This window comes from Bubalus bubalis, chromosome 14 (assembly GCF_019923935.1).
Source record: "Bubalus bubalis isolate 160015118507 breed Murrah chromosome 14, NDDB_SH_1, whole genome shotgun sequence".
Taxonomy (NCBI): Eukaryota; Metazoa; Chordata; class Mammalia; order Artiodactyla; family Bovidae; genus Bubalus; species Bubalus bubalis.
This window is the reverse complement of record NC_059170.1, coordinates 68,074,256-68,101,365: the sequence shown is the minus strand read 5'-3', so window position 1 is coordinate 68,101,365 and position 27,110 is coordinate 68,074,256. Positions and strand designations below refer to the sequence as shown.

The 27,110-nt window shown below is 43.5% G+C and overlaps 1 protein-coding gene across 16 annotated transcripts in view; it reads left to right on the top strand.

Moving 5' to 3' along the window:
- The window catches only part of CELF2 (CUGBP Elav-like family member 2), a 565,824-nt gene that overhangs the window by 221,976 nt on the left and 316,738 nt on the right, over nt 1-27,110 (top strand). For 3 of the 16 annotated variants that reach the window (XM_025264693.3, XM_025264692.3, XM_044928248.2), the window contains exon 1: nt 24,629-24,914. The exons of 1 other annotated variant lie outside the window; for it this stretch is intronic. In XM_025264693.3, coding sequence (XP_025120478.1) covers nt 24,841-24,914 — 74 coding nt within the window. In that variant the 5' untranslated portion in view covers nt 24,629-24,840. Of the gene's footprint in view, nt 1-12,143; nt 12,257-19,730; nt 20,420-24,628; nt 24,915-27,110 lie in introns of those variants that run through there. 12 more of the 16 variants (XM_025264695.3, XM_044928247.2, XM_025264694.3 and 9 more) reach the window with 11 other exon arrangements.

The window sequence follows — 27,110 nt, the reverse complement described above, 5'->3', positions numbered from 1 at the left end:
CAGTACCCACCATAATAATACTTAATTGTAACAGGAATAAAGAGGTCAATGTCAAGTTTTGTGTCAATCCCTGCAATAAAGAAAAAAATCAAGCTAATACACTTTTGAAAGTGAGGAGACATCTCATTGGGAATTGCCTTGAGAATGTGTCTATGGTCTTTAATAGCATTTACTATTTTGTTTTTAATAGCAGGTGGAGGATGAAATTTTATAAGGGGATGTTGTTATTTTAGTCGCTAGGTTCTGTCTGACTCTTTTGCGATCCCATGGACTATAGCCCACCAGGCTCCTCTGTCCATGGGATTTCCCAAGCAAGAATACTAGAATGGGTTGCCATTTCTTTTGCCAGGGGATCGTCCCAACCCACAGATCAAACCTGTGTCTCCTGCTTGGCAGGCAGATTCTTTACCACTGAGCCACTTAATAAGGGGATGTGCATGCTGTGCTAAGTCACTTTAGTCATGTCCGATTCTTTGTGACCGTGTGGACTGTAACCCACCAGTGTCCTCTGTCCATGGGATTCTCCAGGCAACAATGCCGGAGTGTGTTGCTATGCCCTCCTCCAGGGGAGCTTCCCAATAAGGGGATAACTTGCTGTAAATCCCGGGGGATCTTGTGAACTAACAGGGAAGGAGGACAGAGGGTGAAAGGGGTGACCTACCAATATATGGAGAGAGTTAAATATGGGAAACAGGTTGACTGAAAATGGATGAAGCAAAAATTAGACTAATTCTGATGTCTGTTCCCTGCCCTTAAAGACATTTGCTTTTTCCAAGATACCCCACAAATCACCCTCCAACTCCCACTGCTCTTAATTCTAAAAGTGTTGTCAACTCATTTTATCCTCAATGCCTGGTCCTAAGTTCAGTTCAGTTGCTCAGTCATGTCCGACTCTTTCCAACCCCATGGACTGCAACACGCCAGGCTTCCCTGTCCATCACCAACTCCCAGAGTTTACTCAAACTCATCTCCATTGAGTCAGTGATGCCATCCAACCATCTCATCCTCTGTCATCCCCTGTCATCCCCTTCTCCTCCTGCCTTCAATCTTTCCCAGCATCAGGGTTTTTTCATATGAGTCGGTTCTTCTCATCAGGTGGCCAAAGTATTTGAGTTTCAGCCTTCAGCATCAGTCGTTGGCAATGAAAATTCAGGACTGATTTTCTTTAGGATTGACTGGTTAGATCTCCTTTCAGTCCAAGGGACTCTCAAGAGTCTTCTCCAACACTACAGTTCAAAAGCATCAATTCTTTGGCGCTCAACTTTCTTTATATCCAACTCTCACATCCATACCTGACTACTGGAAAAACGATAGCTTTTTTCAGTAGATGGACCTTTGTTGGCAAAGTAATGTCTCTGCTTTTTAACATGCTGTCTAGGTTGCTCATAGCTTTTCTTCCAAGGAGCAAGCTATTTTAACTTCATGGCTGCAGTCACCATCTGCAGTGATTTTGGAGCCCAAAAAAATCAAGTCTCCCACTGTTTCCATTGTTTCCCCATCTATTTGCCATGAAGTGATGGGACCAGAGTTTTAAGCCAACTTTTTCACTCTCCTCTTTCACTTTCATCAAGAGGTTCTTTAGTCCTTCTTCGCTTTCTGCCATAAAGGGTGGTGTCATCTGCATATCTGAAGTTATTGATATTTCCTCCAGCAATCTTGATTCCAGCTTGTGCTTCATTCAGTCTGGCATTTCGCATGATGTACCCTTCATGTAAGTTAAATAAGCAGGGTGACAATATACAGCCTTGATGTACTCCTTTCCCTATTTGGAACCAGTCTGTTGTTGCATGTCCACTTTAACAGTTGCTTCTTGAGCTGCATACCGATTTCTCAAGAGGCAGGTCAGGTAGGTGGTCTGGTATTCCCCTCTTTAAGAATTTTCCACAGCTCATTGTGATCCACACAGTCAATGGCTTTGGCATAGTCAATAAAGCAGAAGTAGATGTTTTTCTGGAACTCTCTTGCTTTTTCGATGATCCAGCGGATGTTGGCAATTTGATCTCTGGTTCCTCTGCCTTTTCTAAATCCAGCTTGAACATCTGGAAGTTTATGGTTCATGTACTGTTGAAGCCTGGATTGAAGAATTTTGAGCCTGGTCCTACCTGCTTGCAATTTGTGAACTCCCAAACTTCAGCACTGATGGAAAGTAATGAGAGAAATGTATAATTTATCACTTTATTTTCTATTCACCCATATAAATGGTGCCTTAAAGTTAGAAAAGGTTTCCCTGGTGGCTCAGCGGTAAAGAATCCACCTGCCAAACAGGAGACATGGGTTCAGTTCCTGGGTTGGCAAGGTCCCCTGGAGAAGGAAATGGCTATCCACTCCAGTATTCTTGCCTGGAGAATCCCATGGACAAAGGAGTGTGGAGGGCAACCATCAATGGGGTCACAAAGAATCAGACACAACTTAGTGATTTAACAACAACAGCAACAAAGTTTAAAAAAATAGTAAACCATCAAGCCGATCATTCCATCTCAATGAATTGATCAAGTGCTTAAAGTCAGAGCAGGGCCTTCTGCATCTGTCTGTCCCTTTCTGGGTCTAACAGAGTGACTGCTCACAGTTGAATGTGGTGCTTATTTCACGTCATGTCATGTCGCTGTAAGCCACTGAGTTTGGGTCACTTAATAAGAAGTGGGTTTCACAAAGAAATTTAGCTCTTGAACAAATATTTATTAAGTGTCCAGCAGATGCCACACTCTGGCCACACATGATGATAAACATGGAGTGAGTTCCTGCTTTAATGCAGCTTCAGTTCAGATGGAGGGGAGAGCTCATAAACAAGAAAATAAGTAGATAATCTCATTTCAGAGAGTGATATTTATAAAGATAGGTAACATTTAAAGCACCTGCATATTCTAAAAGAGCTGTCGTGGTCGTTGCAAAACCATCTTTTCCAGACCATCTGGGTTTTTGTTTCATCTCTGTCGTGTAATCACGTGACTCCCCACCTTGGTCTCACTTGCCCGTCAGGAAATCTACCTGCTGTACCCTGATCTTCAAATGTTTGTGCTGTTCAAGTCTTATAATACCTAGAATCAAAACCACTAAGAAAGATGCCCACGTGCACCAAACTCTGCATGGCCATCGAAAAGTCTAGATAGTAGTCAGTTCAGTTCGATCAGTTCAGTTGCTCAGTCATGTCTGACTCTTTGTGACCCAATGACCCGCAGCACACGAGGCCTCCCTGTCCATCACCAGCTACCTGAGTTTACTCAAACTCATGCGCATTGAGTCGGTGATGCCATCCAGCCATCTCATCCTCTGTCGTCCCCTTCTCCTTCTGCCTTCAATCTTTCCTAGAATCAGGGTCTTTTCCAATGACTCAGTTCTCTGCATCAGGTGGCCAAAGTAGTGGAGTTTCAGCTTCAGCATCAGTCCTTACACTGAATATTCAGGCTGATTTCATTTATGATGGACTGGTTGGATCTCCTTGCAGTCCAAGGGACTCTCAAGAGTCTTCTCCAACACCACAGTTCAAAAGCATCTGTTCTTCCACCCTCAGCTTTCTTTATAGTCCAACTCACACATCCATACATGACTACTGGAAAAACGATAGCTTTTACTAGACAGACCTTTGTTGGCAAAGTAATGTCTCTGCTTTTTAATATGCTGCCTAGGTTGATCGTAGCTTTTCTTCCAAGGAGCAAGCGTCTTTTAATTTCATGGCTGCAGTCACCATCTGCAGTGATTTCCGAGCCCCAAAAAATAAAGTCTGACACTGTTTCCACTGTTTCCCCATCTTTTTGCCATGAAGTGATGGGACCAGATGCCATGATCTTAGTTTTCTGAATATTGAGTTTTAAGCCAACTTTTTCACTCTCCTCTTTCAGTTTCATCAAGAGGCTCTTTAGTCCTTCTTCACATTCTTCCATAAGGGTGATGTCACCTGCATATCTGAAGTTATTGATATTTCTCCCTGCAATCTTGATTCCAGCTTGTGCTTCATCCAACCCAGCATTTCTCATGATGTACTCTGCATATTAGTTAAATAAGCAGGGTGACAATATACAGCCTTGACGCACTCCTTTCCCTATTTGCAACCAGTCTGTTGTTCCATGTCCAGTTCTAACTGTTGCTTCCTGACCTGCATACAGATTTCTCAAAAGGCAGGTCAGGTGGTCTGATATTCCATCTCTTTAAGAATTTTCCACAGTTTGTTGTAGTCCACATAGTCAAAGGCTTTGGCATAGTCAATAAAGCAGAAGTAGATATTTTTCTGATACTCTCTTGCTGTTTTAATGATCCAACAGATGTTGGCAATTTGATCTCTGGTTTCTCTGCCTTTTCTAAATCCAGCTTGAACATCTGGAAGTTCATGGTTCATGTACTGTTGAAGCCTGGCTTGGCGAATTCTGAGCATTACTTTACTAGTGTGTGAGATGAGTGCAATTGTGCAGTAGTTTGAGCATTCTTTGGCATTGCCTTTCTTTGGGATTGGAATGAAAACTGACCTTTTCCAGTCCTGTGGCCACTGCTGAGTTTTCCAAATTTGTTGACATATTGAGTGCAGCACTTTTACAGCATCATCTTTTAGGATTTGAAATAGCTCAACTGGAATTCCATCACCTCCACAAGCTTTATTCATAGTGATGCTTCCTAAGGCCCATTGACTTCGCATTCCAGGATGTCTGGCTCTAGGTTGGTGATCACACCATCATGATTATCTGGGTCATGAAGATCTTTTTTGTATAGTTCTGTGTATTCTTGCCATCTCTTCTTACTATCTTCTGCTTCTCTTAGGTCCATACCATTTCTGTACTTTATTGTGCCCATCTTTTCATGAAATGTTTCCTTGGTATCTCTAATTTTCTTGCAGAGATCTCTAGACTTTCCCATTCTATTGTTTTTTTCTATTTCTTTGCATTGATTGCTAAAGAAGGCTTTCTTATCTCTCCTTGCTATTGTTTGGAACTCTGCATTCAAATGGGATAGTAGTCAAGTTACAGAATTTCCGGGATGTGCCAGCCTGAGCAGAAGGTGATGGTGTGTGCATGTGTCTGTCTTTGTTGTTGTGGTTTAGTTGCTAAGTCCCGTCTGACTATTTGTGACCCACTGGATTACAGCACACCAGGCTTCCCTGTACTTCACTATCTCCCAGAGTTTGCTCAAACTCATGTCCATTGAGTCGATGATACCATCCAACTGTAACCACAATAATAAAAGTGGCCCATTTTCCATGCAAATATGAATGCCTAACTTACATGTATTCACCTGTGGTTTTCTCAAGATTTCTGATATGCCCAGGGGTGGCCCTTGGCAAAACTTGAGGCCAAAAATGACCACTCAATTGTGAATGTGTTATTTATGATGTCATATGAGTTCACAAGCCCTGGTGGCTCACTATTAAAGAACCCACCTGTCAATGCAGGAGACACGGGTTTGATCCCTGGGTCAGGAAGATCCCCTGGAGAAGGAAATTGTAACCCACTCCAGTATTCTGGCCTAGGAAATCGCATGGTCTGAGGAGCCTGGTGGACTAAAGTCCATGGGATCACAAAAGAGTTGGACATGACTTAGCAACTAAACAATGAATTCACAAGCCAAAGTTAGTTATTTTATCAGCAGGGTTATTTATGGTAACCATCTTCATGGGAAATCTTTGACTTTCTTCTCTTTGTCTTTCACAGACCCACCTATGTGGAAATAGATCTTCAAACTCACTTCGTGGTGTCTTTTCACAGCCCTGCTTGTCTATAGAAAGCAAGTTATTATTACTCTTTATAATAATAAAACCTCTTAAATTTATCTAGGGCCTATTTTCAAGTGGTATCTTGGAGCTCTAAGTACTTCCTGGTTTATTATTTACACCTACTCATTGATAAATATGACACTTGATCTTTTGAAGGGGCTTTACAATAATTCTTACTAATTACTCATCCCCAGGCCCCACTTCTAGCAAAACATCTCCATTTTGCAAAACGAGTACGTCATCCCACTGCTTGGAGAAGGAATATCCATGTGGAACGTGGGGCCCTTGGGTTGCTCACAGGGACAGCTGTTGCTTAATCATGACTTGGAGGTGCTTTTTGAGTCCTCAAGTGAGAGGAACTCCAGTTACATAGATCTTCAGATTACCATCAAATCCTTTCTTTGCTAAGGCTGCCGAGGTCTTACATTAAACCAACTGTCAATTTTGTGTGTCAAGTAGTGATTTGTGATCCTTGTATCCTCGGGGCTTTGGAGGTCTTTCCTCTCAAGGCAGGAGGGAGCATGGGGTCTGGAAGCACAGGATTGCTCCCGTGTTCCATTCATTCTGGCTCCTGTGTGCAGATTTCACTGCTTTGCCTCATTCTGTCCACGGAGACCCTTCCTCGGAAGCTTAGACCTAGTCAGGGGAACTTTGTGTCTTCTGTTTGACATCAGCTCTAGATGGAAACCCACCTCCTCACACAGGCACTTAACACTTTACTGAGCACCTCCTAGGGGTCATGTATGGTCTTTGCAGCAATTCCATTTCTCGTAGACCTTGGTTGTCGCTTCGTATTCGCTTCACAGACTTTGTGTGTTCTTTCCACCTTTCATAACAATGTGGTATGTTTCTTAGTTCAGCCTGGCAATTCTTGATGTCTGCTATGGTCTGAATGTTTGTGACAACCCCCCACCCCCACCCCCAATGAATTTCATATGTTGAAAGTTCAATGCCAATGCATTAGCAGGTGGGGTCTCTGGATTAAATCATGAGGGTGGAATCTTCATGCATGGGATTAGTGTTCTCATAAAGGAAACCCCACAGAGACCCCTCATCCCTTCCACCACATGAGGACAAAGCAAGGAGGTGCCCACTATGAACCAGGAGGAGGACCTTCATCAGAACTTGACCAGGCTGGTGCCTTGATCTAGGACTTCCCAGCCTCCAGAGCCGTGAGAAATAAACATTTGCTGCTTCAAGGCCCCAGGTCTGTGGCATTTTGCTTTAGCAGCCTGAATGGCCTACAGCAGTATCTGAAACTAACAACTAAATAGATTTAATATCTTCAGTGCCTCCGCATTCCAAGATGGTTCTTTTTTGACGGGAATCTGAGGAGCAGACTAGATGTTTTTTAGAGTCCCATCCTTTTATTTTTTTAATACTTATTTATTTATATCTGGTTATTATTGGGTCTTAGTTGTGGCACACAGGATCTTCATTGCATCATGTAGATCTTCCATTCTGGGGCATGGGCTCTCTCTAGTTGTGGCATGCAGGCTGCATGCCACATGGGCATGTAGTTGCAACACATGGGCTTGGTTGCTCCACAGCCTGTGGGATCTTGGTTCCTCAATCAGGGATTGAACCCACATCCCCTGCTTTGAAAGGCAGATTCTTAACCACTGGACCACCAGGGAAGTCCCTAGTGTCCCATCCGTTTTATCAAAAGAGTTTATGCAGCCAGGTCCTACATCTCGAATACTTCATATTGTACCCTTCTATTGAAATGGTATTTTCCATTACTTTTGCAATGTACATATCAAAATGCAAAGACAAGGCACAGAAGGCAGAAAAAAGTTGAATTCACTTTTTGTTGGATTTGGAAATTTGGCTTTTTAATCCCAGAAATTACCTACAATATAAAGAAACTCATAATACAGCTTTAAACATTTTTTTTAGGAAGCGCATATCTAGAAAGGTCACGAAATCTCAGCTCAGCTCCATACTTCTCAATTGCTGTACCTCTCCAGTTTTTCCCTCACCAAGTTTGCATTATTAGCTCAACAATTTATTTCTACAGTTAATAACAAACTTCTTGGATATAGAGAGCATTGAAATAGTTTTTGTTGTTGTTCTTTGCTAATTACTGCTATAATCCTTATCCTCTTAAAAACTTTCCCCTACAAACCAAATTTAATAATCATCAGGGTTGTTAAAAATTAATTCCTATAGGAGATGACCTCAAAAAATTGGTCTCCAAAAGTGCTTAGTCTGTCTAGTTTCAACTCAAACTGTATTTGAAATAAAGTTTTGAAAGAAATTGACAAATACTAGTAGCCCAGACACAACCTTCAAATCAATTTTTTTATTCATTTACTCTCTGACCTCTAAGATAGGCAACCTTGAGGATCTAATGTCTGGTGATCCGAGGTGGAGCAGATGTAATAATGATAGAAATGAACTGCACAATGTAATGCATTTGAATCATCTGGAAACCACTCCCCCACCCTACTCCCACCCCCAGTCCATGGAAAAATTGTCTTTCATGAAACTGGTCCCTGGCGCCAAGAAGGTTAGACTACTGCTCTAAGGTTATTAGCATCACATTAGAAAAGTGTGAAGTTCTTCATTACAGTACCACTCAAAAGGCTTGCCTTCCCAGTTGCGTCTGTCACCCCTGGGCACAGTGGGGCTGCTGAGTCACACCGCAACCCAGTAGAAAGAACAGGGGCCCAGACAGGGCTCCCATGCTCTGTCATTATCCACCTTCTGTGGGCATTGTTTCTGTGCCTGAACTTTTTCAGCAGAGCAGGTAACAGGGCCAGCTGTGCACACCCCGCAGTGTTGTAGGGATTCATCAGGGAAATAGGCACAGTGTCAGGGAAGGCCTTCTCAGGGTTGTGAGCTGTGCCGGTGGAATGCTTGAATTAGTGGAAGAAGTGGTGCCCACCCCATGATTGTTATGGCAACTACAGGTGCTGCTGCTGCTGCCGCCAAGTCGCTTCAGTCGTGTCCGACTCTGTGCGACCCCAGAGACGGCAGCCCACCAGGCTCCCCCGTCCCTGGGATTCTCCAGGCAAGAACACTGGAGTGGGTTGCCATTTCCTTCTCCAGTGCATGAAAGTGGAAAGTGAAAGTGAAGTCTGTCAGTCATGTCCAACTCCTAGCGACCCCATGGACTGCAGCCCACCAGGCTCCTCCGTCCATGGGATTTTCCAGGCAAGAGTACTGGAGTGGGTGCCACTGCCTTCTCCAACTACAGGTGGCACAGTGGTAAAGAATCCCCCTGCCAACACAAGAGATGCAGGAGACTCAGGTTCCATCACTGGGTCAGGAAGATCCCCTGGAGAATGAGATGGCTACCACTCCAGTACTCTTGCCTGGAAAATTCCATGGAAGGAGGAGCCTAGTGGGCTACGGTCCATGGGGTTGCAAAGAGTCAGACATGACTAAGAGACTGAGCATGTGAGCACATAAAGGAATATGGAAAATAAAAGTCTTCTCAAGTGTTAAAAACAAATTCATTCCTTTATTTCACAAACTCTTATTACGAATCAGCTAGATGGAGTTTATTCTATTGGGTGGATTAAGAATACAAAGATTGATCCAGCGTGGATCTGGAGTCAGAGGATTCCTATGCAGTATGACACGCCTGCCTTATATTCACTCATATTTCTATCCCCAAGTTCAGCACAGGCAACTGGAGAGTGTAAGACCCCCAATTTGTCACCTTACTGGTGTTTGGATAAGCACTAAACTCTTACCTCGATAGCTTTCTCATTATTTAGATCCCTAGACTCAAATGGAAGTGGAGGGAATATAAAATATTTAATGGTTTGATTCCATCCCAGTCCTTGCTACTCCGGATCCATAATTCATTTCACTAGAGGAATAGCCCCATGCACAGCAGCCCTGGCTTCCAGTGCTAAGAATCTATTTATGGATTAGCAAATGCATTAGTGCTACGTGTTAGTACTTGCCTCGGAGTTTAGCCCTGTCAGAAACTGGATGGAAGTATTAAAATAGGGTTTTGTGTCAGAACAGTGTATTTTTACTTTGCTCTAATGCACAAAACCATGGCCTGTGTCAGGCCACTCATTCCACTTTTTGTTAATATTTGCACTAATGGAACACATCGTTTCATTATACACACTTCCAGGGCTTTAAGATAACTGAGCAGGACTTCCTGGTGGTCGAAGGGTTAAGAATCTGCCTGCCAATGCAGGGGACGTGGGTTCAGTCCCTGGTCAGGGAAGATTCCACATGCTGCAGGGCAACTGAGCCTATGTGCCACAACTACGGAAGCCTGCCCGCTCAGAGCCTGTGCTCCTCAACAGGAGAAGCCACCTCAATGAGAAGCCCGTTTACTGCAACAAAGAGTAGCTTCCACTCGCTGAAACTAGAGAAAACCTACATGCAGCAACAAAGACCCAGCACAGCTGGGTGATATTAGTGATATATATAATAAATAATAAATATTTATTAATAATAAAGTATTAATTTAACAATCAATTAAAATAAATTAATTAAAAATATAAAATGAGCATTTGTTGCCCCTGTTTATCTACAGGGCAAAGAGAGCTCTAGAGACGGGAGGTGAGCCCTGCCTCAGCTCTCAACACAGGTGACTAGGGAGATAGCTCAAAACCCTCTCTCTGCAGGGTCTCTGGTTCCAAATCATTTACATGATGTTGATCTTGCTCCAAAAGAGTACCTTAGGTTGTACATAGTACGTCCTCCTGGCAAGGTCCTTCATTTTTATATATTCACTCTCTAACTCTCAGACATGATGATGAAGGAAGGCAATGTGAAAATCTGCTTGTTTTAAGGACAGAGCTGTGGCTTCCTTCTCTGATGCCAGTCCAGTGCTGCGTCATGGGATCTTCTTGCCATCTAGAAGTGGGAATGGGGACTGCTTTCAGTCACTGCTGCTTGCTATTATCAGCCCTGTTGACAAACTAAGCGTGATTACTGGGCAGTAACCCTGAAAGCATCATCCTCTCCCTCTAGAACATCTTCATCTCCTTATCTGCGGGCCAAGACTAAGTTCAGAGGGCAGAGATCCAGGAAGATGCTGGGGGTGTGGTACTTCCCTGGTGGTCTAGTGGTTAAGACGTCACCTCCCAGTGCAGGGGGTCCAGGCTCAGTCGCTAGTGGGGGAACTAAGATCCCACATGCTCCCTGTCCCCCCAGTAAAACAAAACACATAAAACACAGAACCACTATTATAACAGGTTCAGTAAAGACTTAAAAAAATGGTCCACATTTTACAAAATCTTTTAAAAAAGATACTGGGGTGCATTCCAGATCTCCAAAAGAGAGGATAATGGGGCACACCATGATTTTCCCCACCCCACTATTGTTCCCACAAATATTTTGAGTCCAGATTATTACTGAGGTGCACGATTGTGCTGATGAGAACAGGTGACGTGTTGGATCCCGGGAAGTGGGGAAACCAGTGTTCCATGAGCCAGCTCTGTTTCAGGCTGTGTTCTGTGTCTCTCCATCCAAGCTGAGCGCATTCTTGGCTTCCAATCAACACACACCTCCTGGAGCAAAGCCTTCATTTGCAGTTTTGGACAACTGACTATTCTATCCATAGCATCTTGTCTTTCCTGTGTGTGTTTAACTTACTGTTTTACTTGGTTAATATGCCTGGAATTCTTATAATCCCAATAAACAGAAGTACAGTGTGTATATGCTAAGCCCAGTGAGGATAATGAAGTACGGAAGCAGGAGTTTTTTCTTATTTTGGAAAAGAGCATTCTAATTGGTCTTTTGAGGCAGATGCTCCACTGTCTATTAGGATTTCAGTATGACCAAACAATCTTTGCATTGCCTGCCTCTTTTAGAAGTCCTGCTGCAGGTGGGTTATGCCCTGACCTCCAAGAACTCTGGTGCTCACAGAGTTAAAATCTTTCCAAGTTTCTGCAACCTCCATCCTCCCCATCCTCAATCCAGAGTGGGGCTAAGGGTCTTGACCTTGTCACTCTTTCTAAGGACAAGGGGCGAGGAAGAGATGAATCCAGCTGTGAATTCAGCGTCCCAAAAAAGAGAAGCAAAAATTCCTTTTTAGCACCCTGACCCACCCACAGCTTGTGTGAGTCATCTGCGAGGCTTGCTGACAGTGGATGGCAAAGAGAAAACATGTACTTGGTTTTGCTATGAAATGTATAAGACAAAGAGGTAAATGAGTGACTTATTTTTCTTTCCAATTTCTGAAGATGGTAATTAGGAGAACTCACACCAGCCAGGCTCGAGCGAATGCAAGCAAGACCCCTATAGGCAGCACGGTGTATTAATGTAAAAATATGCTTAGACAACATAACTTGTCAGAGAGGATTATTTCTACTTAGTGGATCTGCAGGAGCCCCTTTGCTCTACCATTCAGAATTTGACTAGAGAAGAGAGTGAGGAAAGAGAGAGAGAAAGAGAGGGAGGGAGGGAGAGAGAGAGAGGGAGAGAGAGGGGGGAGCGCGCATTAGTGAACAGCTACTGTGGCATTGATGTTGGAGCGCACTTCTGAACTGGCTTTTGTTGAGACTATCAGTGTATCTGTGCAGAAAGCATGCGCTGTCCCAAATCCGCTGTTACTATGAGAAATGAAGAGCTGCTTTTAAGGTATGTTGCTGTGTTCTTTGTTTTAATGTATGCCTTGCTAGTTTTCAGAGCTGGCCGAGACTGTCATCACGGTCAGAATCAAGCAGCTTCCTTATCTTAGAAGAAAAAAATAAAAAAGAATCTAGAGAGAGAGAGAGGGGAAAGAGGGAAACGAAATCGAGACCAAGAGATTGGGAGAAAGAGAGAGCAAGCGAGAGAAAGGAGAAGGACTCCTGTGGACGAGTTATATTTGCAGGAGTTGCCTTTTGCAAGCATATCATGTATTTGCTTGCTGCTATTTGTGCGCGGCCAGTGGATAATTTTAAAGGCTCCGAATCTGGCTCTGGGTTTGTCTTTTCCTTTGCAATGTCTAAGCCTCTTTCATTATTATGCACTCTGCATGGAATACTCAGCGAGAAAGGAGCTAAGGAGACTCCATATTAGACTTGCGTTCCAGATACCGCTCTAATCTGGACTTAGCCTACCTAAATAGTCCTTCTGTGTTACCAGGTTTGGATCACTTTATCCTGTTTGCCAAAATGTGTACCTGTTTAAAGACCTCTATTCATGCATGGCGTCCTGGGTCCCTCTGTATTGAAAGCAAATATTTGTTTCCTGCATCTGTGTAAGGGTCCTACCGCTTACCAAGAATGAGCCACCTTTTGGGAAGCAGAGAAAGAATTATGCTAGAATTGGCATCCTGCTTTGAAAAATGTAGTCTTTTGTTTATTTGCTAGCAGACATTGTAGCACTGAATACATCTATGGGTCTGACAATGGGACCCGTTGAACAATGGAGCTGTCAAACTAGCTTAATGCATGTCTGGGTTTTTTTTTTTTCTTCTTCTTCTTTCTCAACACCCTTTTTATCTGTTTTAATCTTGTTTGTATAGACTATCCAGATTGAAGAGCTTTTAGGACTGCTTGTTTGTGGTTTTGTGCATTTGAAAAATTTAATATCTGCCGTTCGTAGGGCTTTTTGCGTTTTGCAGCTATGTTGGTTGGATTAAGTTAGAGATTTATTACTTACCTCTCTGTTAAACTACAGAAAGAAACTCATTGATTGAGAACGCTTGTAATACCATTATCATTCTAGCAAATACCTTGTTATCAGACATGCCTCTACAGTATTTAATGCTTGGGGATTTAAAATATGCCTGTTTGGTGGACTTACGGAACATAGCACTAAAGCAAAGTTAAGAGGAATATTTCTAATGTTTAGGTAAATTATGATTTCTGATGTCTGCTTCCTCTTTTGGCATCCAGGTAGATAAACAGTTTAGAAATTCAAGGAGAGGTAAGAACTTTCGCCCTCCTAATTTTGGTCACAAACTATCACTAGCCAGCCTGTTAAATCGTTAAGTTAAAGGTCTCTACAGAATATATTGATTTTTGATATATGATTATGTGCTTATAAAATGCATTTCTACACAGGGCAAACATGTCTCACATCTTCAAAAATCTTTCCTTTTATAACATGGGCAATGGTTTCTCAGGTGAAAACAGTGAGACTTCAAAAAGAAAAAATAGAAAAATCAGTTTCAAACTTCTCCAACATTAAAAACATTTTTATTCGCAAACTAGATATAAAGGAACTGATCCTAGAAGATTAAATGGTAATTGATATACATGAAAATCATGTCACTGACATTTGTTTCCATAAAGAATATGTCTTTTCTAACATTTTAATGTTTTGCTTTAATTAGCTGTTTGTGCCAGAGCAGTAGATTGAAAAATACTCATAAATTCATTGAGATTTAGAACCTAATACTTAGAAGGGAAATTATTTTAAAGGGCAAATTTTAAAAGATAGAGATATTTAATTACAAATATTTCTTCTTGGATTATATTGTGTTCAGATTAGTGATGTACCCAGTAAATAAGGAGCAAGATGTAGTCCTTATAAAACCAGCTATGAAACATTAACTATTTTTCAGAGTTTGGACATGCATTCAATTTTTCAAACTTAGGCTGAAATGTTATATTTAATACAAAATTGTGAAAATTCATGTTGCAAGCTCAATAAATTGCCTTCTCAAACATAAATTTTCTATTGATAATATTTTCAGAGCCTGGCTGAACCCATAACGTATCTGTAGAATAATTATATTTTTAAAGTTATCCATTGTAAGTAAAGTGGATTTTATGATTATGTTCTCTTACTTCCAAAGGGATATGAACGGCTCATTCCATTGGGTATGCCAATAATTGCTTTTGGATGAGCTTATAAACGGTAATTGGTGAAGCTTTCTATCTGAAACTGGCCCACTGTTACCAGCACACCTAGATTCTTCTTTCATGGGAAATTTTTTTTTTCCTAAAACAAAGGTCACAAAGCAATTTTTTTGTGATTTGGGGGAAAGAAAGTAGTGTCCTGTGTTTCCCAGCTGCCTGTCAGAAGCAAGCTGAAATAAAAAAAAAATAGCTTAGAAAACTCCATGTTAAATTTTTGACTAAATTATAATCATTCATCTGTGATCTATTCACTTTAATCCCTGGGTGATCATATTAGGTCCAAGAACAAGGGAACCCCCTACCCACTCGTACTTTGACCCAATCATTACCAGCTTCCAGAATTCTGAGGCCCCCATTCCAGCGTCCAACACACAGCTATCTTGTCCTCTAGCCTGATGGGGGAGTGGGAGATGGCCGGAAGTTGGCCAACTTGTCTACATCTATTTCCACAACAGTAACAAGATACGCAATCTGTATCCTGCCATCAACTTCTGTGTTGGGATGATTCCCTTCCAAGGTGACCTAAACAAATGTGAAAGTGAATTTTAATCCTAAGCCCAGACTTGCAGAAACGGAACAGATGAGTCAAACTGGGAAAACGGCTTCTTTCAATAGAGTCACAGTTGCACCCAAGTCCTTGCACACAGGAGCCTCGGGAATACGCAGCTGTGTTCAGCAGACCACAGGCTGCGAGATATGTAACCTCAACATCCAAAGAGTTCTTTTATTTGTGAAAATGAAACCTCACAGTTTTTCCTTTTCAAAATATGAGTGCATACAATTGCATGATATCCCTTTGGGGCTGAAAAACAAAGAAAGGCCTTTGATTAATATTCGTATCTAGAACTTTAGAGCAAGTGCAGATTGTGCTGGAATACCTAGGAAGTCATTGGAAGAGTGAATCAATACTAATTATTGTAATCAGGGTGGTTAATTAAGTGAAAATGTGGCTGATAGAAAGTTCATTGCTCGCAGCCCTGGAAACACCTAGGTTGATGAAAAGAAGGTAAAATCCAAAGGCAAGCGTGGTACCCACGAATGATCTCTCCATGTTTAGGGGGTCAGAATCTGTCCATGAAAAACATACCTCGATTTGGTATAATCGTAACAGTAAGAAAACCAGAAATACCAGACTCAGTTTCTGGTGTAGAGGCTTCTATAAAAGTCATTAACAGAAAGCAGTTTGTTAAGAAGCATCTCCTGCGGCTCCCACAGCATTTATCTGCCCTCCTTCCAACAGTAACAAGTATATTTCACTCTGTGGCAGTAACGTCTTAGATCATCTTGATTAGCCTTCATTGAATTTCTTTCTGCATTTTGGTAATTCCTGGGGGATATGTTGAGGGTGGGGAGGTGGGTTCTCCTTTCATCACACTATTGATTGCTTCCTTCTTGGTTATTATTGGATTTGGGAATTTTTATGAACTCGCAGTGACTTTTATTCTGTAGGAAAGATGAGGCAGTGGTTTTTGGAGCGGATTAAGATCCGTGGCATTTCATTTAACTGACATGGGGAAGAGGGTGTCAGAGGAAGGAACGCGTATGTGAGGTTTCAGGGCTGTAGCCCATTAAGACTTGAAATGAAGTGTCCTGGAGCTGAAACACCTTTCTGATCCCACGGTACTCATCTCCAGAGGTCAGGCTGAGATGGAAGCTAGATGTACATGTAAGAGGGAGAGACTGTGTGTGTGTGTGTGTGTGTGTCTCAACCTCCACTCCACTCAGAAATGTGCTGGTTAACCCTGATTTCAGATAAGGGACCCTTTGTCCCCAGATGCAGCCTTCTGCTTCATGCAATGTCATCAGGGGTTGTTCTGTGCAGGTATGTTTATCTGATCCAGAGCTTTCTTCTGACTGTGACTTATCCCAGCACATTTTCTTGTATGTCAAGACCGTCATAGCTAATGGGGAACGGCATCTGTGGGGGAGGGTGACAGCAGCCCAGAGTGGCATGTGTTACCAGGACAGCTCAGCTGCTCCCTCACCCCCTTCCATGGTGACCCGCCCATGATTGGCTGCCTAGGGTCGTGATGAATCACTGCAGTTTAGGAAGCAGGATATGCCAGTGTGCCCTCGGAGAACAACAAAAACCAGAATTTTCCTCCATAATCATTCAGTTCAGCAAACTTTGTTATCATGAACACGAAGAGCATGAGGTTTGAAGTTATCGATAGCTGTGGCTTTTCAAATCCCTGGCTGAGAAGGCTTGCAGCTGCAATCGGTAGAAACTATGTTGAAACTTACGGATGGCATTACTGGCTCCCAGCTGGTGTGTGAACTGACGCGAAGGGGCACCATGGTACCTGCTGCAGGAAAGAATCAGACGCCTGTCATCCCTCCTGCAAAACTGCCCATCTCAGTGATACAGGCGCTTGCAGGTGTCATCATCGTCACGCCTTGCTTTTTGAATGTCTTGGTCTGGGACCTCAGCTCTTTCGGGTTCTGTGACATGGCTTTCCCATTCATCTCTGTGAGTGGAAATGCACTGAGCTGGTGATGGACGGTGAGAATTCCTAGTGGTGGCAATTAGGGCTCATTTTGACTTTCTCTTTGGAAACTGACTTGATCAAAAGGGATGGAGCTCTTGTCACCAGCTGCCGGATGCTCAGTGCCCATCCTGTATAAACTGTACCCTTCTTCCCGCCCTGGGTTAGGGCTGCTGGCCTTAGAAGTATCAGTGAAAACGTTAATGCTACAAGGACAAAAGGATTAGGACTGCTGTTCTCTTTTCTTACCCATCTGCCAGTTCCAGGTTTAAATAAAGATTGGGAGGTGAGAGTATTGTAATTGGAATTAAGAATAAATCCAAACCTGATTGACTCTGTACCTGACGCTATACTAGGCGATCTCTTTTATTTTATATAATTTAATCCTCCCAGATATCTAAGAGATAATGGTAGTTATGTTATTCCCATTTCAAAGACAAAAAAACTGAGACCAAGAGAGAGACCCATATTCGATCCTGGAGTTGGAAAGATCCCCTGGAGAAGGCAATGGCTACCCACTTCAGTATTCTTCTTTGGAAAATTCTATGGACAGAGGAGCTTGGCATGCTGCAGTCCATGGGGTCGCAAAGAGTCAGACACGACTGAGTGACTAACACTTTTCACACTAAGAGGGAGAAAGTAATACCCCTAGACACATGACTCATGGTGGAAGGGATTCTAAGTGAGGACTCAGGCAAACTCCTCCGTGGCCAACTTGAAAGTCCAACTGTTGGATATTTGACACTTGAAAGTCATATTTTTCTCTGGTGCCACATTTTCACAGTGCACTTCAATTTGTCCATACCTGGAGAAGGCGATGGCACCCGACTCCAGTACTCTTACCTGGAAAATCCCATGGACAGACGAGCCTGGTAGGCTGCAGTCCATGGGGTCGCAAAGAGTCAGACATGACTGAGCGACTTCACTTTCACTTTCACTTTCATGCATTGGAGAAGGAGATGGCAACCCACTCCAGTGCTCTTGCCTGGAGAATCCCAGGGACGGGGGAGCCTGGTGGACTGCCGTCTATGGGGTCACACAGTTGGACACGACTGAAGTGACTTAGCAGTATCATAGCAGGGAAGCTGTACAGTAAGAAAGGGAAAACCATAGCCATTTTTGCTTCTGAGTTCTTAAAACTCCCTTGAGGTCTTTGAATTAAAGCACCTATGCCTCACTTTTCTCATGCTTTAATCTGTATAATGGGAACACATGTTGGAAGGAATAGTAGGGCAATCTTAAGCATGATGAAATTAAAATGTGTCTTTTAACCTACATCAGGGACCAAAATCTGTCTTACTGTAACCAGAACCAACCAAGCAACAGATACCCTGTGTGACATAATCTCGGCAGTTAGGAAGCTCACAACAGTCTTGAAACAGAGTGGGAACAATGGGCACAAAGGTATCAAGCAGTGTGTATTGCAGGGGAGGGGGTCTTGAAGGACAGAGGAGGGAGCAGAAGGGAGAAGTTGTCCTTGAAACACCTTGGATTCATCTTTGTTATTAAAACAAAGCCAAACAAAACTCCTTCACTTCATCCCCTTTCTTCCTCAGACCAGAGGGTCATTCACATCGCTCCTCTGCTCTCACTTCACCGTATTCCTAAGATACGGCGCAAATGCAGTTGTTAGCCTCCACCAGGGAGTGTTGAGAGACTAACTGATTAGGTCACATAAAGGTTTACATTCATCCAAGAGTTAAGACAAGATAACACATTTCCACTCAGCTTGGGTAGATCACTACACCGCTTTTTCATAAAGGTTTCGGGTAGTTCTTTTAAGAAGAAGAAAAAAGAATTATTTTCCCCTAATGGACTTCATAGGAATTAGCATCACAAGCAAATTTAAAGAAAAAGTCATTTGGGATTTTCAAAAACCTCTATCATAAAGCTAAAAATAGTTTGGAGATTTGAACTATATTGTAGAGAAAAAATAAATTTCCTGTGCTCAAAACCTTAATGTATTTTCAACCTACATGTCACTTTAATAGATTGGTTATATAATTGCTGTTGTAATAATTAGGTTAACACATTGTACCTCTCATCTGAGGATCATGGTAGAATTTGATTCTTTCAGCCATCCATCCCTAGGAGGAAACGATGGCCAAGCACATGCAAAGATCTAGACGATCGATCAGAAAATTCAGTGACGTGTTCCCAGTGTTAGTCTGCTCTGACAGAATCAGATGCAGAATCCAACAGGTTTGGTTCTTAAGTCTTGTCATCTATTTCACTCCACTTGCAAGTAGCTTTTGTCTTAGAGAGTCGGATCTGCATGCACCGTATCAGATGACTTCTGATCCTTGGAAGGAAAAGCTCTTTGATGGGGAATCCATCATCATGTGGGTAAATGTGTTTTGTTTTACATGCAGTCCAAGCATTTGGTCTCTTTAATCCTTCCTCTTCTTCAAGATGTATTTGTTCAGAAAAAGGAAAGACACTGAGGCCAGTGGGGCTCTCAGACCTCTGGAGAGTCCCTCTCAGTTCCAGATTTTGATTCTTGCCAAGATCAGCTTCAGACTACTCCCCCAATCCCTCCAGGAAAGCTCAAAACTTCCTTTCTCTATTTATCCACCCCCACCTGTTGGCGCTCACTCTCTGGACCTAATGTTATGCCTACTGCTATATCCACCCAGCTGTCGCCACTCAGCTGTTGTCTTTTGTCAAACGGTAGTTTCTCTTTTTGAAATTTATAGCACGTGATAGTAAAATGAGAACTTCTGGCCAATTGGGGAAAACATTTGGGGGAGGGGGTGGTTCAAGGGCCGATTGCCAGGGAACTCAAAACCCCATCCTGATAGCTATAAATTTTGTTCCTGCCGCCAGGCTGGCACCAGATAAAGGTACCCGATACAGTCTTGACAAATCTCAGCATCTTTGAGAGACCGCTGGGACATTCCTTCGGAGGCTGTGTTTTCTGAGTGCCTCCGTGCACACATCACCAGGCCAGCCTTCTTCTCCTCCCCACCCCTTCTCCCGTCTTCTCCTCCCCAGTTTTCAAATCCTGTTTATTCACTCTGCGGGACACGGTCTTACATCCTCCCCCGCTCCACCCCATGATGATGTCTGAAGAGGGGGCACCCCAGAGACAGCTGTTCTTAGCTGAGAATGCAGCCTTGGTCCAGGCAAACTTGACTTCCCTGACAGATGAGCCCCCAAGACTGGTCACTTTGGTGGTCACCTGCCTCCTCGGCGCCGCAGCTGTGGAGGAAGGCTGTCTGGCATTGTCTGGCTTCCGTTGGAGAGAGAAAGCGGGAGAGAGAAAGAGAAAGCTGAGGGGGGAGGGAGAGAAAGAAGGCTGCAGCAAGGATAATGAAGAAAGGAAAAGGGAAATGTAAGGCCGAGAGGGAAGTGATGAGCTGGCTGGGCGTGAGGCCTGCCAGGTCCACAGTGTTAGCATTTCATCCCCTTGGAGTGGAAGCTTCTGGAAACCCTAGAGGGGCACCTCATTTCCAAGTGCGAAGGTATGTACACAAACAACCCATCTTCCGTTGGAGGGTCTCTTCAGATGGGAGGGAAGTTCACCATTATGTCTTCGGCTCTGTGGAAAACAGATTCAGAAAAACACAAGATTGCAAAAAGCCAGTAGCAGCTGCTCTCCAACGGCTGAAAATTCCCGTTAAAAAAAAATGTAAAATAAGAGTTTGATCACAATGTCATCTTTACTGTAGTGTGATTTTACTGAAGTCCTTTTAGGAATGTGATAAAGTCACTATTTCAGAACTTTTCAAAATGGGGGTCGGGGCAGCGGATAATAAGATCATCTTAAAGTTATGACTGGTGATAGAAGTATTTAAGAGGTAACTTTATTATGGAGCTAAGAAAATATACCTTTATAATATATCACTTAAGGATCTATTTGGGGGTTTTTAAGCACATGGAAAAAGACACAGTTGTTTATTTTTGCAAGTTGCTGATGAAACTGGGGTAAGCCAAAAACAAACACATGGCCGTGAAGAAACTTTCCCAGGTACTTAAAATTCATGTGGATTTCACATTTGTTGGCTGGAAAACCCCCAATGATGGGAATCCCATTCCCCACATCACTTCTAGGGCCTTTCTTGCTCCAAATGACTCTCAGCACACAGGGCTTTTTTTAAACTGGAACAGCTATGTTAATAAAATTTGACTTTGAAAAGGTGATGGGGAAAGATGTTTTGGATTCTAGTTTGTAATAAAGAGCCAGAAGTGAGGGGAGAAAAACCCTTTAGTGAAGGTGCCTGTTTGAGGAGATGGAATAGGATGCGTACATCTATAGTTGCATGGCCGACCGTCTGCTGCTTTAAAGAGACTGTGACCCATGATGTTATAAGTGGGAATAATTAAAACATGGAAATTTGTCATAAAATATATAGGGATGTCTGCAGGAGAAGATTAGCTGTTGGGTTATAAGCATGTATCACTATCGGGCCCCAGTCTCTTAAGTTAAGGTATAAACTTTGTGCAAAAATGTTGCAATGTTTATAGTCAGGGACTCCATCCTGGTGCATTGATGAAGGCGGGTGACGGAGATAGAATACTTTGCACCAGAGCAGTGTGTACTCCACGTAAAAATGCATTTATTTGCACTGTGTTTCTTTTGAGAGGTTGTGTGTGTGTGTGTGTGTGTGTGTGTTTTACTATCAGTGATAATTCAGTGCTCAACAATGACCATGGGAGAAAACTCAGTTTGAGATGAGGCTTGTGGGGGGCGGCGGGCAGCGAAGGGGGGCAGTGCTGAAACAGCACCGTGCACCCGATTGCCTTGGAAGGCCTCGTATAAAATGAGGTCATTCAGAAACTTTCCCTTGAAGTGCTTCCAATTCTTGAATTGCCTTTTGTTTGGGAAATGAATAGCAAGTTGATTAAAAAAAATAGACAATTAGGGAAGGTAGGGGGATGGGCTTAGGGACCAGCTTAAGGTTTTTCTACAGTGAAGCAAAAATGGTGAGGAAATTGCGTGGTTCCCCATTGCCTGGTCCCCAGGGTGGTCAGCACACAGACGTGTCACCCACCAGGTTGGGCCCAGGAGGGGGGCTCACCATGGCCTCCCCCCCTTTCACTGCTGTTGGTAAGAACCTTGGCAATAAAATAGCGTCTCTGAACCCCGTGCGTTTAGCAGCAGCTCAGTCGAGCTTTCTGCAAAATAATTCCAACTACCAAATCATAATACCTGATGGCTCGTTACAGAGTGAAAATTTTAAAAAGGAGGTGGGGGGAGGGTGTCGAGTTGTTAGGTTTTTTTTTTTTTTCCTTCTGCCAAAGCAGAGAAATGATAGATTGAAGCTTTTCATCAAGTGGTATTTGTTTGGATGTTTTTGTTTTGTTTTTAAGCTCAAGAGCTTTTGAATTTTTGCATTTTTTGAAAACGGCTAGTGTGGAGGTGCTGTGATCATAGAAACACACCTCTATGGGGTGTATGTATGTGTGTGGACTTTGTTTCTCTCTGGCACCTACATTAAGAGCCTATGCAGTCACTCTATTATTTATGTATTTGGCAACCAAACTATTTCAGCTCAGCTACATCCGAAGCTTTCCTTCGTTCCCGTCGTCACTGTATTTCATGTACGAGCCAGTCTTCTTTTATATCTGACCCCGGGTTTGCTTCTGACTTCACATGGCCAAAGCAAACATGCTCTGAAAACTCTGGGACACAGTGTAGTTGTTAAATAAGGCAGTAACCTATGCACTCGTGGTTCTTTCCCTATGACCTACTTACATACTTCCTCACCCTCCTTATAGTATGATTAAAAGCTGCTTTGAATCCACTATTGCCTCGAGGGATTGGAGCCTAGAATTTAACAAACTGCTGAGAAGGCTTAAGTCAGTAAGAGGCCTTCCCCTACAGCGTCTCCCAACTAATTCACATGCAATTAAAGAGAAAATAAATATTTCAGAAGTGCACGTGTTAATGAAGCTTTTTCTACCTTCTAGGATGTAGATGTGCATGGAGCTTCATTCCATAGCAGCCTGGAAAATATTTTCCTTTTTGATGAATGCAGTTGTGTTCTGGAGGCCAGTTCTGTTCGTTCGTTCTTCAGATAATTTTATTATAGAGTCAGCTGCTTATCTACATTTGGGAGTTATATAAATCATATCTTCAAAATCAGGAACTGTCGAGGTTTGTCTCATTTATCTGGCTAATTACTTTATCAAGGTTATTGAAAGACCAACAAAATTCTTACAATTTCAAAGACAGTCTGCAGTAGCGAGGGTAGGGAGAAAATGTAACTTATTAGGAAAAGTTGGGGCATTTGGGTATAAGAATTCATTTTACTGCATCTGTTTTTCAGTTCTTTATGAATCTAGACCTGGTTCCACAGAAAGGCAATATTTTAAGAGGAAGGTTGGTCCTAGCCCTCCACCTATCTTAGAATGATCTCGGTCAAAAGCCAAGTACATTGCTCAGTTGAAGAAGAAAATCAAGTCAATTAAGTATGTATGGACCTGAGTACACCAGGCCTGTTATTCCAAATTGCTCAAGGCAGGATTTACAATTGATGTGTGGATTTCATATTGGTATATAAATATCCATATTCCTTCATAACCTCTAAAGATGATCCTATCTCATTATAACACAAGAAATTGGTGAGAAAAACAATTTTTTTCTCCATATAATGGTGTCAGAGACACTTAAAGCCACGTGATACAATGCCACGTGACCTGTTTAACCCTCTGCTGCCTGACTACATCCCTAGATGTGAAACATCATTTCAAAATAAAATTCAAAGTGATTACCAAAAGAGACAAGCTATGAAACTTCTAGTATGCAATTTATGAGGTTACTTTAGAATGTGAAATAGGCTACAAATAAGTTTTACAGGCTTCTGACCTTGTGAAAATTTCAGTTTCATCTAAAAAATGCAGCAACAAAACAGTCACGAGGCCGCCAAATTAGAACATCTTTATACTTATCTTTTAAAAATTTTCACAAATCACTTGGGAAAATTGAACTCCCTTTTTGTCTTCCTGAGAGTTCTGTCCTGTTTCCCAATTCCTATTAGTAAGTTGGTCACAGCTCTTAAATGAGTATTTAAGCTTCATGGCCATTACAGACCCAACACTTGGTTTTTAATCATTGTGTTAAATACTTGGAAATGACCAATTCGTGATGTATCGTTTTAAAAGAAAAGGTGATTTATCACTCTTAGTTTCAGTCCCGTATATGTCTCAATGTTTTCAAGATGATACAAAAGGAAGTATAATCGTGCAGGGATTCGTGCATCATTCTCCTTGAAGCACTGAAAAGTCCCCAAATGTCAACTTGGGCCGTTTCTCTGATATTTACTTTGGCTCAACCACGAGTGCTATTTCAGTTATTGTGGTGAGTTCATACACGGGCGAGCACAGCCCACCGACGAGCATTTAAACTAACCCCGGTGATGATTCGTCTCTCGTGGCTTCCGTTGGAGACTTCGGGTGCGCTCGTGGCGTGCACGGGGCTTGGGCAATACGGTGGCATTCAACCCACGACAAGCGGTCATTCGGGCCTCGTGCCAGGCGCCTGGAAACGGGACCGGACACAGCCAGCGCGGGGGACGGGTGTGCAAGTCTGGACGCCAAGGACCGCAGGCCGGGCGGCGATCTGTCCAGGGGGCGGTCCCGCCGCGCCCTCCTCCCCCCGGGGGCCGGGCGCGCGGACCCGCAGGGGTTAAGCGGCTGCGCGGCGGGCGCGGCGCTCCGCCCCCGCTCGCCGCACCTGGCGCTCGGCGGCCCGCGGCCCGGGCGCTGGGTGTCGGCGGGGATTGGCGGAGAACTGCGTGGAGAGAATGTGACAAGTGCCGGCTCGGGCGGCCGCCGCGGGGAGGCCGCGCGCACCTGTCCCTGCCCGTCTGCGCCGCCCGCCGCCGCTCGGCCGCGCGCACCGCCGCCCCCCGCGCCCGAGCGCAGAGCGCGCGCCGCGAACATGACTTCTGCCTTCAAGCTGGATTTCCTCCCGGACATGATGGTCGAGGGCCGCCTGCTAGTTCCCGACAGAATGTGAGTGTAGCCGCCCAGCCGCCTCTGGGACGCTGGTCCGGAGCTCCGCTGAGGGAGAGGGCGGGCGGCGGCGCTCCTGCGCCCTGGGGACGCGGGGGGCGGCTCCGGTTCGGCCGCGCCCTGGGGTTCGGAGCCGGCGCTGGATGCGGGGAGAGGTGGGAGTGCGTCCGGAGGAGCGGCGGAGCCCGGGGTGGGGCGCAGAGCGGGGACCAGAGAGCCGGACTCGGGATCCCGGGGTCTGGGCGTGGGGTCCGGCCCGCGGGGATCGGCGAGCGGGGCGCGGCGTCCCAGGGTGGGGTGGGCGCGTGCACGCTCGTGTCATTTGAAATTCGGGGCTGCTGGAGCTCTCGTGGCCCGTTTACAGATCTCTTCTTGCCACATTGTCCGCTCCTCTTGTCTTACCCTTTGCAAAAATCCTTTTCCTGGGGTGGGGGGGGGGCGGGGGGAGGAAAAAAGGGGGAGGAGGAGATAATTACAAAACATTAAAATAGCCAGGTGTACTCTGCCGAAATTAGAGATAATTTTTACGTAATCACGGTGGTTTGTCTGATATGCAGCCTGTAATTTAATAATTAATGTGATTGTGGTTGTTTTACACGTCGTCAAACTAGAGTAGAGTTTATTGGGAGAAGTCGAGAGCTGGGATTCCTTAAGTAAGGAAAGTATGCCTCAGTTTTCTCGGGGCTCATTAGTCTTGATAGGAAAGTTACTCTTATCAGCTGGGGCACTCTCGAGGCAATAGGATCTGCTTGTATTTCAGGCATGTTTGAAAAGACAGCCTCGAAGGTTGCCAGGAGTGGGGATGAAAGGTCTGTGTCCATTTCAGGCTTGGAATATACACAGTTGTCTCTTATCAGGCAAGAAATGTGATAGTGAATCTAAGCTACAATTAATCGAGCGAAAAAGGGACTGCTCTCCTTGGTAAGAGTACGTATAAAATGTTTCCTATTGTACGCACCCCTAGATAACATTCATATTCTTTCTGGCACTTTGCTGTATCCGTTGCAATTTTCAGGCCATTCCGAGCTTTATGATCCATTTCCCTGGCAACTAACTTTCCCCTACGGTGCTAGATTCTTTTTCTAGGATGTTAAATGTTATGAGCTGAGAGATTCTTGAGAAGCTCCGCAGTGGCCAATTATTTGAGCCCCTAGGATTTAGGATGAAAAAAAAAAAAAAAGGTGAGGAGAGGGATGAAAATCTGTTAAATGTGAATTGTCCTTCTTGTCGATATTAAGAATGTTAACTTGCTTTTACACGTGGCCAAGTTCATTGTCCAACTAAGATAATCAGATAATGTAAATTAAAATATTGAATTTCCCTTTGGCAGTTTTCTCTGTGAAGTTAATCTTGATTAGTACCGTTCCCATGATATTTGTTTTGAGAGATCGCTGGCTTCTCCCCCCTCCCCCAAAATAGCTACCTTTATAGGCATTCAACACAAGTTTGCACAGTTAGCTAATTTGAAAGTTCTGTGTGTTTTCTCCTCTGCTCCTTAGCGTGTCAGGGCCGAACCAACGATTTTCTTGGTCATGATTGTGCAGTTGATGGTCACCTGCTAAGTATATTCTCTGAGTGCAAAGTGTTAATGGCCTCTGAAAGATGCTCTCTCTTTTCAGTTAAATTATTAATTATGAAAATTTAATTTATCATTTTCATTTAGTGGATGAATGTGACTGGCGCAAACTACTCTGAATAAAGCATTTTTGTCTTAAGGATGGAGTCAGCTCTGAAGATCCTAATATAACTTCAACCCATTTCTCTTTGTGTGTTAGTTATTCCATGTGTTAGATTATTGAGTTAAACCAAGTTGTTTTCAAAGTCTTTTTCAACTCTAGCTTAATTGAAGCTTAAAAAAAAAGAAAAAATAGAGGATTTGTAAATAATGTTATTGTTTCTAAAATATCGATTTTATGTCTCCTTAGCCCTAAGAGTACTGTAGCATGTTTTCCTTAAGAGTTTGTAATTAATTCACATTAGAGTCGGTCCTTGGGGAATAGGGGTGCATGGGAAGGAATATGACAAGTTGAAAATGCTTGAAATTCACCTCCAAGTGTATCTTATTGCCACATTCAGACAGTTGAGAGGGTAGTGGTGCGGGTTTATTGTTTTCTGGACCCGTTGTCTTTTATGGTCTGTTGACATTTGGACTTAAAATGCCGTGAGCTAGATATTGGCCTGTTCCTAAAAAGAACT